This window comes from Astatotilapia calliptera, chromosome 19 (assembly GCF_900246225.1).
Source record: "Astatotilapia calliptera chromosome 19, fAstCal1.2, whole genome shotgun sequence".
In the NCBI taxonomy this organism is placed as follows: Eukaryota; Metazoa; Chordata; class Actinopteri; order Cichliformes; family Cichlidae; genus Astatotilapia; species Astatotilapia calliptera.
In genome coordinates, this window is record NC_039320.1 from 6,639,267 (window position 1) to 6,655,051 (window position 15,785).

A 15,785-nucleotide genomic window follows, 5' to 3' on the forward strand; every position below is an offset into this window, starting at 1 on the left:
GCCTCTTTGACTGACAGGTGGATGGTGACACAGGCGGCTGTAGCAGCTAGCTGCCTGCTAACTGTTTGTGCTGTTGGAGCATTTGGGACCATTTTTAATGACATCATCTGAAAATAACTTGGCTGCTGTGAGATTAAGATAAGTTCTGGGATTTTATGTGGATGTTACTGAGCAGTGATTAGCAGGTGTCTGTGTCTGAGCTGGATCCTGCAGGATCTGGATCTGGGTTAGTTTGTGATGTTTGCTTGAGGACTCTGAGAATCTTTCCCAGTATCTATTTATGGACGTATGTCACCAAAGCTCATTGGTAAACATTCCAGGAAGTTGAGCCAAGGTCCAACTTCTTGACCAAACTTGCTAGCCAACAGAGCGACTGAACCAGTCTCATGACTTCCTGTGGAGTGAATTACAAGAAAACTACAGTTTTTTCTTCATGGTTTAGACCTTGATAAATGTTTTGCACGGTGCTGGCTGTGTGGATGTTGGTTATTTGCTGCCCTCTCCAGATGTTTGACTCCAGAGGTTTACTCTAGGGGTGGGGGAAAAAATCGATACTGTGTAGTATCGTGATATTTTGTTTGCTAATAATGTATCGATACAGGGACAGCAGAAATTGATATTTTGTTACAAAAAGGTTTTTGTGCTCTGACTTCAGAGCATGTTGATCCTTTTTCTGAGCAAGAACCCTGACATTCCTTCACTGTCCAAATGTGTTTAACTGTTTTTTGGCAGCGATAAACATGACAGTTTACTTATTTTAATTTAAGACATGTTTTATTTTAATTAAGTTAATTAACTTTTTTATTTAATGTAAAATTATATTTTGTTTTAATTTACTTTCAAATTCTTCAGTTGCTGAATGGGCTGCGTAGTTTTCATAAATTGCATAGTTTAGAAAGCTATAATTGTACCAGATGGTTGCATTCAGTTAAGTTGGACTAGACTGTAATACAAACCGTTCAGTTTGTCACCAATAAAACTGACTGAAATGAGAGAAAGACTGAGTGCGAGACTTTGATATTAGATAAAATGAATATTGATGAAGTTTACCTTTATGTACAGAATCTGAATATCGCAAAATATTTTTAAAAATTGCAATAATATCGTATCACGCGTTAAGTATTGTGATAATATCGTATCGTGGGATGTATGGTGGTTCCCACCTCTAGTTTACTCTGTCCTGTGACTGCTGCTGAACTCAAATACAGGAGCTAACCTGCTGTAGTTATTGATATTATTGCAAGTAAAGATGAACACAGATGAATTTTTCCAAACCCGTTTAACAGAAAGATGCTAAACAGGTAAAAAATAATAAAACATGAAACTTTTGAATGATGATGTGAAGATAATATCAGAATGTTTAAACAGAAATGGAAACTTTGGGTGAGACCTGATTATTACTGATGTTTCTGTGCAGCTTTTTCAAACCTGACGCTGTAGATTTACTCCAAACTGTGCAGCAGCAGATTAACGACCTCGTGCTGTGGTTGGATCATCTCAGACCTTCTCTGGGCTCAAGTCACCTCCATTTTTGGCGTCTTCAGTCCATCACTGAGAACACCCTTTAATTTACAGTTAAACATTTGAACTTTTTCTACATTTTCACTGGATGCTACTTTTCTTAGATGAAAACATTTTTGCACAGTCGTCCGACAGACAGACGAGCGTTCGCCTAAAAAGGTGCTCAGAAACAGGAAGCAAACGGCACGATTGATTCTTTTACCTCTCGAGCTGCTGTTTTATCTGCAGGTTTTACATTTCTCGCAGCCACCCACGTCCGAATTCGCTCCGACTTTGTTTTATTCCCACGTTTTCTGAATGAAATGCCCCGGAGGCTGTAATCAAATACGAACCGGCAGCCTCTGACGCGTTTTTTTTTTTTCATGAAACAAAGGCAGCGGGGCCGCGCTCGTGAAGTGAAAATATAGTTTGAGTGTCCCATTGTTTCACATTAGGGTTTCCTGTTAATAGCCACTTTCAAAGTTGTTTGTGCGATCCCCTTACAGCCCCCACCCACGCTGCCTCCGCACGCACCATTCAAACTACAAAGAAGAAACGCTGCAAAGAAAATGGAAAGCAGAGGTGTGTGTGTGTGTGTGTGTGTGTGTGTGTGTGTGTGTGTGTGTGTGTGTGTGTGTGTGTGTGTGTGTGGATGGGGGGTAGAAAGAGACCCCCTGCTGGTTCAAAGTAAAGTCCGCTTAAGCACCAGCACTCCTTTTACATAACGCAGACACACTCAGTGTACGGGTGTTAGTCCTCAGGGAGCAGCTATTGTTTGGATTCACTCTGCTTTCAGCGTGTGTGTGTGTGTGTGTGCGTCTGTGTGTGTGTGTGTGTGTGTGTGTTACGGCCGTCTGCTGCGCTCCCTATGGGGGCCTTCACTCTATACACCATCGACACCTCATCTGTTCTCGTTCCATACGTTTTCTCAATTAGCTGCAGCGGATGGAGGAGCATTGACAGGCAGAGGGAGGGTTGACATGTTCTCTCACACCTCCGTCTCTTCCGTCTTCTTCCCTTTCTCCATCTCGGGTCATTTTTTTTTCCATCGACAGAGCGGGGACCCCCCTCTCTGCCTCCTCTTCCTCGCGCTCAGCAGAGGATGGAGAGCCGAGGAGAGAAATCATGGAGGCAGGCACGGATCATTAGCTATATTTGTCCCCACTTCCTGCAGCAGATGATAGATCTAGCTAATTACCCCATGTTGCCAAGCCTATCGCACACGACAAGCGGCCGTCGTTATGGCGGAAATCAGCGTTGGCTTTGGCGTGCGCCGCATAGCTGACGCTATATGACTATTCATGAGCCCGGAGTCAAAGGAGGAGAGGAAATTTCAGATCCTGTCACGGCTCTGTGTGTGAATGTGATTGTTCTGGGAATGATTTTAATGATGCGTGTTCTCCTTCCTCCCTCTGTGCAGAAAATGAGTTTGGAGGAGACGTGGTGAGCCGCTCCTCCCTCGCCGAACGTCAGAAGGTCACGCTGGAAGCAGAGGTCGGGGCCAACGAGCTGTGTCACGCCCACAACGCTTCAGGTACAGCGCGTCTGCAGGATCATTGCCATTCATGTTGGTTTTCCTCCTGAAATCATGGCAACAATGAGCTTTTATGACTCTTTGTACTGATTTCTGATTTATTTATTTGCTCACACAAAAATGTGTTGGCAAAACCAAACTGCAGGTTCTGGAGCTTCAGCTTCGATCGCTGCCTGGATATAAAAAGCAGATTCAGCGATCCGTCCAATAAAAGCTTCAGCCAAACATTTAGGAACCAGATTTTTTTATTTTAATTTATCAGCTTATCGATCCCCTGCTCTGAATCCTGTCCTGCTTCCTGGGAAAGCACCTGAGACCATGAAGTCATCAGGAAAGTGAGCAGGAAGCTTATTTTCCATACAGTCAGCCAGAGGAGTCGCCCCCTGCAGGACAGTAGAAAGAACTGCACAGGTACATTTTAGTGCTAGTGTTAGCTTATAGCTGCACCCTGTTGCATAGATGTGGTCACCTCTGGCTCCACCAAAGCAGCGGAAAGATCGCACAAACATGTCCTGGTGGCGTGTCCATCCTTTATGGCTAAGTCTGAACTGTGGTGTAGGGTCAGGTGACTATAGAAGCCCAGATGTTTACAGCTGCTTTTATGTTTAGTAACGATCAAACGCGAGGCTCAAAGATGGAATGTTTTCCAAGCGTCCCGGATGGCGAGGCTGAATAAAATCAGAATTTTATGAAGGATAAAACACGAGACCCGCTTAGGCGTTAAAGAAATCAGGTTAGTTTCACATCCATACCGTTACAGCGCGCTGTCATCGGCGGACCAGCTCATAAATTGTTTTATTCTATTGCGATCGCAGCATTTCAGCGCCCTGCACAGCTGCTGTCACCCACCAAAACCATTTTCATTCCTAGTTAGGAATCACTCCCCAGATTTCAGCCTCACACACGCACACACACACACACACGCCGAACGCCCACTCAGATGCTATCTCGGCGGCCCTTCACACTAATTCAGATGCACTTAGCGTCGGTTTGGCACACGTGTTTACTGCCACTGGATGATGCACAGCGTAAATACCTATTTGCAGTGAAATTCGATAATGCCAGCACGGTTTTGGTGGCTCCCCCCTGCTGCTACGCTGCACAGAATATCAATGTGTGTATGTGTGTGAGGGTGGGGTTGGGCGCCATATGCCTGAAACGCATTCTCCCAAAACTTCAAGGGTAAAACAAAGGGAAGCAATGACGATGTGAACTGTTGTGACAGATGTCTGAGCCCCCCCCCCCCCCCCCCCCCCCCCCCATCACCACCTAAATCGTAAACACACACATACAAAATGCTTGTTCTGTGTCTCTGTGCATATTCCAATGCTAACCCCGTTTCTCCTCCCTGAAACCTTTTTTACATTTTTTGATGCATTTTATTTTGGCATTGATCTCGACTCTGATCAGTGCTGCTGCTGTTTCCTATATGTGAGCTGAATTAAGAGTCTCGCTCCCGTTCATGACCTGGCTTCGTGTGTTTGTGCAGCCCAGGCTAATATTCATGGATGCAAATCAGAAAACACGTGAAGAACTTCCGAATAAGGACGCGCTAAAAGGATTGTGCTCGGTTTGGATTCTACCAAACAAACCCACGAGGACGTCATGCGTGAAATGAAGAGTGAATTACTCCGTTAGCTTCATTAACATTAAGGTTGTGCATCAAAACTCTCAGCCTCTCTGAACTGGACTCATTCTGCTGCTTCCAGCTCTGTGGTTTCATCAGTGAGCAGCTTTGCATGATTCTCTCCTCGTAATAATCCTTCTTTAACCGCCTCACCTCATCCTCTGTCTGAAACTGCTTTAGCTCCTCCCCCTTTAAAGCATTTTATTCTGATTGGCACTCTGTGACAAATAAACAGAAGGTAGGTGTGGCTTCTGTGCCTGGGATGACCATGTAAGGGCCAGCTCTGTGACGTCATAAAGATCCCGGAGAATAAAAAACAGTGATAGTCTGAGCTGTGCCTCGCAGCACTGCTGAACACGTGTTTGTCATGTTTGCACGAACACGCGGCGCTCATCAGAGGGTTCATCTAGGCGCCACTGAGTCCTACACCAGTCTGAAACGTGATTGGCTGACTGCAACATTAATGTTCAAGCTGAGATTTTGTGTTTCTGTTTTTTTAACTGGCCAACAAACATTTGTGGCTGTTGTCCAACTTCAGACTAAATTCTGCTGAAACTTTTATAATAATTCCTGTAATTTTAGCAGGAAGGATTACTGTTGAGCCTGTGAAAGCTGATGAAGCCGTTTATTGTTGTCAGTGTAGAAAAATAAAAAACTCTGATCTTTGCTGTTAAACTTTAATGGCCTGTAATAACTTTGTTTTTGAAAAATATCATTTTAGTTTTGATGTTTTGATGCAAACGTCACCAAACACAGTGCATACCATGCACTGTGTTTGGTGTTTGGTACCACATGCAAACAGTCTCAGTCTGACTGATGGAGGTTTTTCACGGCCTCATTAATAATCACAGACAGGTCGTCAGCAACTATATTCTGGTTTTGTTCTTATATAGAAGCAAAGTTGCTGCGCGTTTCAGGCCTGTGAGCTTCTGGAGTCTGATTGGAAACAGTTGATGTGAGTTTCTGTGGATGTAGACGGCAACAGATTTGTTTCCTCTTCATCCAGTCACACACTGATGACTGAGAGTCTTATTCCTGTTTCATGGATGTGTTAAAGCACCAAACTGCTTCAACGACAACAGGATCAAACGTTTGTTGGTTACTGTCTCCAGCTGCCATCCCCTCGTGTCCTGCTTTGAATCACAGTTCTTACTTTGAAAACGATGAACGACGAGTTTATGAAAAAAAAAAAGGAAAATTCATTAACTTAAACATTTACCGAAAGTTCAGTGGACAGCTTTCATTTTGACACACAATCAGTTAGTCGGGTTAAATCTGCTTGCTGTGCAGAAATAATCACACATGCAGAGTTTTCTCATTGTTCGAGGTGTTTTCTTAACTAAGCAGTGTGAACTTTTGGAGCAGGGATCAGCGTGACTCAGTGGTCATTCATCTGGGCCTTTAATGCCATTGATCCCAGCTCTAATTGAGACACAGACAGAGAAGGAGTGGGCCTCCAACTAATCCTCAATAAGCAGGCTAACCTTCATTACAGCCGTGACATTTTCCCATGGGGTGCTAAGAGAGAGAAAATGCCAGACGGAATACGCATGACTCGCCAACATATGGCGAGCTGCAGAGGCGTGCGCGCTTCCCAGGTCCAAGTCTCCCGAGGAAGCTCGAGGGAAGTAAACGACGAGGCTTCCCGGATCCGCTCGTGTTCGGCAGCGACTCGGGCCTCGCTTCAAACCCTCAGAGAAAGTCTGACAGCGTCAGATAGGCTCTGTTAGTATGCATGTGTGTGCATTTAAACAAGCCGGGCTCACACTGTAGTCCACAGCTCATATCTCCTCTGCACGCATGGAAAGGCCAGCCGTCGCTTACAAATCAGTTCACAGGATGTTGGAGGCAGCTGAGAGATTTGGAGACATTTTTAAAGGTGCTTTATGTTGCAGGGCCTCCCGACTGAACCGCACGTGCTGACGTATGTCGGACTAACATCCTGCTTCATCTCCGCTGATGAAGTGAAGCGAAAACCGTGAAGAATAATCCAAAGTCCAAAGTTTCAAACTAAATCAAATTCTTGTGGCCACGCAGCAATGTTTGTCCCACCCATGATACCGCTGGGGCTCATGTATGTCAGACCTGCACATCCCTCTGAGGCAGGTTTATCCTCTCAACGAGCCGTCATAAATCCCAACACCTCGGAGCGTCCCTGCTTTATTTCCAGATGTCCCTAAATATTCATGCCTGCCTGGCAGGTTTGGGCTGTGACGGAGGCCCTGTTTGGATGTCTCTTTTTATTAAACGTGATTTATTAACACCACACTTACTTTACTGTAGAGCCCCTCAGCTCTAATGGTGTGTTTCTTTACGAACGCCCATAAATGTTTCGACGGGAGAAAAATAAAATGATGAAAAGCGAGGATACCTCGTAAATCTTATTAGTGCAGTAAGGAGGGACCGGCTGAGCGTGTGTTGTTGGTGTGTGTGAGAGCGGGAGATTAAAATGAGACTAAAATGCCCAGTGCTCTCCTGTTTTATCAAAGCTTCTCTGGAACAACGAGCAGCGGCGATGCTATCGCTCCAACATGTGTAATCCACCTCAGACTGGATGAAAAGTCACCTTGTGGGTTTTTATACCTCATGTCAGCTCTTCCAGGACGGATGCTGCAGTATCTGCGCCTTTCATGGAGACGTAAAAGTCTTTGTTCCTTCGTGTGCTGGCTGTGTGCTCGCATGGCTCATGTTAATAGTTAGATGATTCCCAACAATCACTTCAAATCAGCAGGAGGAGCTTCTAATGGTGCGGACAGGAAGTGCTTTTATTGTGCAGCTCAGTGTTTTGATATTGGTTTCAGTGATCCAAGTAAAATATTCTGTCCTGACAGAAGCGCTAATTCGTCAGCTTTCTCAGCCCCTCCTGGATGGATGTACTCCTCACCCATCTTTGAGGGAGAGGCCGGCCAAAATAAAGAAATAAAACCTACAGTTCCTCTAACGCCCACCAGGGGCTCCAGCAATGATGGGAGTCCTCATGTTAAACTGCCCTGATACACAAAGTGCTTCCTCCTTCAGGACAGCTGTGTGACCAGGAAATACTGTTCTTCAGCCCCACAGCAGGGCTCCATGTGAAAGTAAGGTGGAATATTTATCCCAGTAAATGAAGAGCCATCTGTGTTTGATGAGGTCAATAAATCTGTAACATGACTGATTGAACAGTCACATGTTTATTAGGGGTGCAACGATACACAAAATTCACGGTTCGGTTCGGTTCGACACTTTGGTGTCACGGTTCGATATTTTTTCGATACAAAAAAAAAAAGTCTGTGTGACCACATCTGTTGTGGTCAGACTTTGGAAATTAATACGGTTCCCAAAGAGTTTCTGAGGAAAAGCGAAGCACAGCATTGGCGTTACACCCGTGGGTTTGGCTGTTTGCTTTCATGAGGTTTTTAGGTCTCTGTTACCAGTGCAGGGCGACAACTCAAATCTTACTGAAGGATTTTAATCATTTACACAAACGCTGCCGTCAGTCGTCTCGTGAAATGTTCTTTCCAATGTCGGGTGTGAATTGAAATGTTTGACAAGCTGCAGAAAAGTCCCGAGCACCTGAGCGAACATGGATCCAAATGAAAGCTAATTTTGCGACGTGTCTGTTGTGTGTTTAACAGCTTGTTTGTGCCTCTCTGCAGATGGAGGTGGATGCAGATGATAAGCGCCATCGCACACGCTCCAAAGGTATCTGCACACACACACACATGCACACATACACCATTCAGGGTGACCTTCACTCCCCCAACACAAACACACACAGCGCACACACGCTACTGCACAAATCCCAGACTGTCACACTCGAGTTGGCTTTTCTCGCGGCTCTCTGCTCCTCTATCGCTCGTTTTATATCTGACAGAAACAGAAATCCACATTTTAAGAGCTTTGTTCACAATGAAATATCTACCGCAGCGATATCCACTCCTATGAAACCCTGCGAAGTGAAAACAGGTTATTGAACTTTATTTAAACCAAAGAAACGGCAGCTGTCAGCGACTCTCCTTTGGAACATCTCAGTAAAACTGAACCGAGGCTCAGTCCACTCTGTCTGAAACATCTAAGATGCTACATTCATATTTTATCCCCTCCAACTCTGAGTGCCCGACATCTTTGACCAGGCGAGGATGAAAGTGGTGACCGCTGCTCCTCCATCACGAGGATCAAGCAGCTCGTCAGCCGTGTGATTGAAGTTCAGGCGAAACCAAAGATGTGTCACTGAGATCATCGTTCCCTTCATTTAGACAGAATCATTTAAACAGAGAGCATCTGCAGTATAACATGGGACTGACCTTTGACCTTTGTTTGCTAATCCCAGTGATGTTTAAGCCCGTATCCTTCTACAGCTCTCATCTGTGAAACTAGTCCCAGCTGTGTAACGCCCACTCAGGCTGTACGTAGCAGTTAAAGCTGTTAGACAAGCAGCATTTAAAAAAGTTTAGTTTTGGCAATCAGTGACATACAAATCATCTCAAACGGACATCTAACAGTCCTGCAGGTCATACACACACAGCAACGAGTCTGCTGTTTGGGTCAAGGGTCACGTCTGTGCACCAAAGGACAGGTTCAAGGTTTAAGGTTCAAGGTTTTGTATTTGTCACATGCATAGTTATACAAGTATAACACACAGTGAAATGTGACAGGATCCCAAACGTCAGAATAGAATAGAATAGAATAGAATAGCACTTTATTGCCACTGTTCATGTACAAGGAAATTATGGGATCTTGGTGACTTCGAGTTCAGGTTTTTAGACTTGCATTTTTAGGAATAATCCATTTTATTATTATTATTATTATTATTATTGTTATTATTATTATTATTATTATTATTATTGTTGTTGTTGTTGTTACTTTCAGAGCTTCCATCATCTACATGCTTTTTGTCCCATGAAATTAAAGTGAAATATTCCAACAAACCAAAGACACATTATATCTAAATTATTCTCATTGTGATGGCTCGGATCTCACAACGTTACTTTTTTCCTTTCAACATATTTATTTGTTAATTTATGATCACTCGTGACACTTGAACACTTTGCACTTTTTTAAATCACAGATGTTAAATATAAATAATCGAACCAATTTTGTTTTCATGAAAGTTTAAAGATTATTTCTTATCGTCACACCAAACGTTTCTGCTCCAGCTGCCTTTGAATACAGCAAAATAAACGTGTATCGTGTGCAAACATGACAGCGTTTTACTTTTTACTAGCACAAAACCCAAATGTGTATATATATCATATCATATAAAAATATTATATCAAAATAAAATACTGCCACAGAGAAATTACAAATGAAATTTCGACTCTTATATTATAAAGTATATTGAATTTTTATAATCATATTTGTCACCATGTTGAGATTTTTCCTGCAATAATTCTTTTAATTTTAAATCATAGGTTTGAATGAATTTCTTTTCAGTTTCCAAATGTTGTAATATTTAGATTTAGAGACAGTTTATTAACGTTAAACTGTCGTCTGACAGTAGTTTTTAATGTTTATCTTAAAAGCTTTGTTATTATTAGTTTCAGTTTTTTTAATTTATCAAATATGATATAATATTTATCAGTTTTAGAACAGGTGTTAAATTTCAGTGTGAAGTCCACTGACTCACATTCATGTAGTCGTCCTGGTCTTCATACATATATGAAAGTGACAACTTTGTGACACTGCATCGTTTCCATATTGTTGATCCAAACATTCAGACGAGAGTAATAAGCTGCAGACAGATCACACACATGTCCTCAGACACAAGTACAGATGATGAATATACGCCTGCATTCAGTGACGTTCTCTCCAGCTTCGAGTGTTTCCCTGATGATGTCGCAGGAAACTGATGCAGAGTCACAGTCGTGGCCGTTCAGGCGGATTTCACATGTTTCATAATCTCTCTGTGTTTCTCTTCCAGTGCCTGTGGATCCAGCATTAACAGAGCTTTTCAGGTCAGTGGGAATGAACACACACACACACACACACAAACCTGCCTGTTTTCCATGATGATCCCATACTCGAGATTCTTCCTGTGTGAGTTCCACACTTGCGTCCCTCCCTTTGGACATCCTCTGATAACAGCAGAACAAAAACATGCACCACTTTCTTTTTCCAACTCCACACATGAAATATTAAATAAGAGGATTTCTTGTCTGTTTTTGTCTAATGTTCTCAATGTTATTTCGATGATGGTCGATTATCAATGTATTAAGCATTCAGCACATTTCCTTCTCTCTTTCTACGCCTACAGCCCTAAAAGTTCTCGCTGGGTGAGTGGAGTGGGTGGAAGGTAGAACTTTATTCTCTTTGTCACTGGAAAAGTTTCCTCTCAGAACAGTTTTAGGAAGTGCCGTCATTTCTAAAACCATCCACTGTGTCAGGAACTACTTCAAGATACTAATTAGCTTAATTTACCTGCTTTAAGTAAGGTAACGTGACTGGAGCCACATTTAAGCTGCTAAAGCTTCGTGCTGGAAAGTGCTGCTAGAAAAAGAAAATGTTGGATAGAATTGTAAAAAACATCTTGTTTGCTTTATATTTACACGATGTATATTACTCACCTGACAGTCTCCAGACTAACATCAGGCATCTTATGAAAGGCTGTGACCCTCCAGGTTTAAACAATTATCACCCTGTTAATCTGAAATAAACTCTTAGCTTATATGTTTGGCTGATATTAATATCTTAGGTGAAACTGACGAAAGTCTGACGTTCGACTGGGTCATGGTACCAACAGCTATGTTGGGAACAAATCACAATATTAATGGACCAGAAGAATAATTGTGTTGTTGTATTTGTCGATCCGAGTCTGGTTTGGTTGTGTCGAGCTGCTGTTAGGCAGACTTGGTGATGCTGCTGGAAGCTTCAGATGTCAGGTTTCCTGAAGAGTTTCAGAGGAGTCCACCATGGTTCAGGTTAATTTGCACTATCATTAATAACATATGTAGCACAGAATATGTTTACAGCTAAAGTGCACCTTTATGCAGATGACACCATACTTTACTCAGCTGGCTGTACAGAGTCAAGCTTCTCATTCAGCCTGACGAGACAGCAGCACAAACCTGTTCCTGTGATTTATGCTAATCACAGTCGGCTCCTTGTTGGGGACCCGGAACTTTCTCTGAACTTTTTCTTATTTTGAACCTTTGCATAACCTTTGAACCTTTCTGGTCACCAATAAGCTCTCTAAAGCTGGAGGCTTTTGTCTGTCAGGGAGAGTTGAGAGCTTTTTATAAAGTATTATGTTATTCATGTTTTATATGATTTAAGGTTGTGCCTTCATGGCCAGATCTTCCTTGAAAAACAGGACTTCCTGGTTTAAATGAGGTTTATGTGCTCATTACAGCAAATTATTTGACTTCCATAAGGTTGTAAGTGACGTTAACTTTAACCTCCTAAGACCTGAACTCTTCCACAGCAGCATTTTTAATTTCTCTTTGATATTTGGGCTGATTGGGGTCCGATGAATGTAAAAACAAAGAATTACCAGATTTTTTTTTTTTACCTTATTTTTGTTTTTAAGAAAAATCAGAGCCACATATGAGGATATTCGTTTAAAATTCTGATAGAACAGGAGCAGCATAATGTCCTCATAAGTGAATATCAGGTGCTTGTAGAGCAAAATTGAGTATTTTGGTCTAAATAACCCAAAATGTGATGTCCACATATGTGGACACCAGGTCCTAGGAGGTTAAAGGGCAATTTAAAGGTGTGGGCAACCACGTGTATTGCCCCCTTGTGGCCATTAAAAGTAAGGCACATTTAAGGCACTTAAATGTGCATTGCCAAATAAAATCCTTGAATTTCCCTCAAAACGAGCTCAGACTTCCTGGGCGGTCTGTTAGTAACGTTACGATCAAATCGAATAGGGACCTTGTGAGTTGGAATCGAATCAATACCCAGCGCTAAGTAACACCACAGCAGCCACACTGTTGGTGGATAATGTCATTAAAATGCTCCATACATGGTTCAGAGGTCCAGTTCAGGTGAAGCCTAGCTGTTAGTCAGAGAGGCCACAACCCAGTAATGGCCTGACTCAGTTTTCGAGTGGACATTAGAGGAAGTGCAGGTTTTGGTTGTTTATTTTCCTTCCCCTGAGGAGGGCGACTGGTCAGGACAAGCAGTTACCATTAATGAACTCCAGTTAAAGGCTGCGGCTTCACTCCTCGTCCCCCTGAGACTGTCGACCCGCTGTAACATAAGTCAATAAGCTTATGCGCCTCCATTCGGGCCGTGTCACTCTGTGAAATACCTGAACAGCTCCTAACAAAGCTGTGGATACACTGTGCAATCCAGGCTATCTCTTAACCAATACGGACTCTTCTGGTTAGACGGTGGAGGCTAAGACAAGGAGGTGCTGACAGTGCGCACAGAGGCTCGAATATACACGTGGCATGCTTGTTTTTCTCTATTAGCCATGTTGTGTCACCTGGTTGAAAGTGTGGATGCTTCAGTGTCCTCTACTCGTCTTTGCGAGTTGTTTCCACCACAGTAATGTGTGAGTTTCACTTTGTCCTTGGCTGTGTGTTCGGGGGGTAAGATAAGGGTTCCTGCCTACCTATATATCAATAAATAATATTCCACCTGGAAGATTACTGCGTAGCCTTTAGCTGATATTCATAGATAGTCCAAGGTGTACTCTCCCTGCTCTCTCCCCCTCTCTTTCAGTCTTTCTCCCCCTTTTCTATCATTCTCACCTCCTCCTCCTCCATCCCTCACTGTGCTGCTGCCTGCAGATAGTAATTAATCAGGAGATCGATGGGAAGCCTATCTCCAGGCTGAGGCGTCTATAATGTCGATAATGCTGCTCGATGGCCTCTCTCCCCGGAGAGCTGATAGTCTTCAGGGCGAACACGCTTGACACGGGCCGTTCGGCTCTGCGTATGTGTGTTTAAAATCCTATTCAGCATGGACACTATATGATCACAATTACAAATGCAGTGAGAGACAAATATAGTGCTGCGTAAAGAAATTAATATGAAAAACTAATAATTTCTAAGATGAAAACTGTTGATTTATGTGAAAAAATCCCCAAAACCAACACAAACCTTTTTGACCTGATTTTACTGATAATAATTTAAAGGCTGATTTTACATAATTTTCCATTCTTTCTTTTTAAAATATTCATACTTTAATATTTATCTACACATTAGTTTATATCCCGATCTGCTGTCCTTTGTTATTATATCATTGTTAGAGAATTGTTATAAAAAACAGAAACAAACTTGATTTAAAACCATAAAAATCTATGAATTCAATATATTTTAAGAACCGCTCCAGGTTTAATACGGCTGATCCATAAATAAATGTGTTTGGGTAAATGCTTTTATTGGACCAAGATCGAGTGCATTAAGTGTCTAGGTAATGTTATCAATATCAGGCTTGCATATGGTAAATGGACCTGAGTGACATTCACATGGCCCATGTTTCTAATAATCAGCGGATGTGCAGTAATCCCTGAACAGATTGTCACGGTTTTTTCTACTTTTAGATCGAGGTGATGTCATAGACAGGGGATATTCTTAATATGGTCAGCTTGTGCAAAGAAGCCCCACCCACCTTTGTTTAGGAGGGGCAGCCAATCAGAAGAAAGTTGCTAAAACAGCTTGTTTCATACAGAGGACGATCTGAGGAGCTGCACCGGTGTGACGTACAAAAGGATTATTTTGGACTGTGAATCATGCAAAGCTGCTGTAATGGAGTGACAATAAAGATGTTAAGGTTAAAAGAGAAGAAAAGATCCACTTTGGTGAATAACTGGCATGATAAATACAGCAGCAGCTGTGCTGTAGGGCACATTTCATCCACTCAGATTAACTTTATTTAAGTCGCTTTCATAGATTATACAGAATGTAAATCATTTGAGGCAGTGGGATCTCAGGTCTCAGCCGCAGTACACCAGTGGGGTCTCTGACTTTTCAGTGGCTTTTCAGTCACCATCAACTGGCACAGTAATCATAGATGTGCAGGATGGCTAATTGAAGTCAGAGTGCAGCAGAAAGGCACGCATATAGAGCATAATTCAGATTCATGTGGGAAGAAGCTGTTTAGAGAGGGTGCTTTCAGCATGCGGCCATTGCAGCTGCCTTCATCTGTGCGCAGCTAAAGCAGCAAAGACACTGAAGGAAAAGGCATCCTTTCACGTTTAAAGCTCCAATTACATGGATGAATTTCTTTTATGAAAGAAAAAAGCAAAGGTGGCTTTAAGAGAGGACCCCGTCTCCATAAAGCTCACCGTGAGATAGACGGGGAGGCGAGTTTGTGCAGACGGGAAAGCTCACAGCATAAACATTCGCTCCACATCTCCTCTGTCATTTGCATATTTACAGTCTGCCATGCTAATCATGTTTATTGGGGTGTATAAGAACTGCGCATGGGCTCGACGGCGGAGGACAGCTTTCTGCCGGAGACTGTGAGATATAAAAATTACCCCCAGCCCCCCCATTTTTGAAATAAATGGTTCCTCCTGCGGTAATCCAATTTCAAAAAGACAAAAAGAGCCATCTTACATAACTAGGACAGCACAGGCTTCTGCTAATTATGGTGTTAAGAATTCCCCTGATTTCAAACAAAGGCCAAGATTCGTGCAGATATTTTTATGTTGTGTTCAGTTCTTCATCCAAAAATGGAACTGAAGCTGCAAAATCCTGAGAAACTCAGTGCAAAAAATATAAATACATCAAGGAAATCAAATCCAGATTTGCTCGATTTCACTTTGAACACAGAGATTTCTGCTGTCAGTCCCTCTGTGCTTTATCTCTGAAGTGTTGAGAACAGTTAAGTAAGGAGGATAACGGCTAAAGCTCCTCATTTTTCCCCTGTCAGACTCCTGCTCCCTCACAAAAGAGATGAGGTGGTCACCGCCTGGCCGAGGAAGAGGGCTTTAGATCGTCAGCGTTAGAGCTGAAACGAGGCCAAACAGGAAGCGATTGACACGGCACAGATCCACTCTCCTCTCTTTGTCTCACCCACACGTCTCCCTCGTCCTTATAGCTCCACCATAGGCTGCGTTACACTGACCCACCCTTTTTTGCTCGGGGTCGTCGCTCCGAGCCGCCCACGGGCTCGAGCCCCTGCAGCCATTCTGCACATCGCCGCGGGGCTGACGGGCGCCGCTGCATCGATCCAAGAGCAGCAAGAATG

General features: G+C 43.0%; 1 protein-coding gene across 4 annotated transcripts in view; it reads left to right on the forward strand.

The window, feature by feature from the left end:
* The window catches only part of LOC113012716 (myelin transcription factor 1-like protein), a 112,995-nt gene that overhangs the window by 37,152 nt on the left and 60,058 nt on the right, over nucleotides 1–15,785 (forward strand). For all 4 annotated transcript variants that reach the window (XM_026153014.1, XM_026153013.1, XM_026153012.1 and 1 more), the window contains 3 exons: nucleotides 2,921–3,034; nucleotides 8,297–8,342; nucleotides 10,561–10,594. In XM_026153014.1, coding sequence (XP_026008799.1) covers nucleotides 8,297–8,342; nucleotides 10,561–10,594 — 80 coding nt within the window. In that variant the 5' untranslated portion in view covers nucleotides 2,921–3,034. The remainder of the gene's footprint in view (nucleotides 1–2,920; nucleotides 3,035–8,296; nucleotides 8,343–10,560; nucleotides 10,595–15,785) is intronic.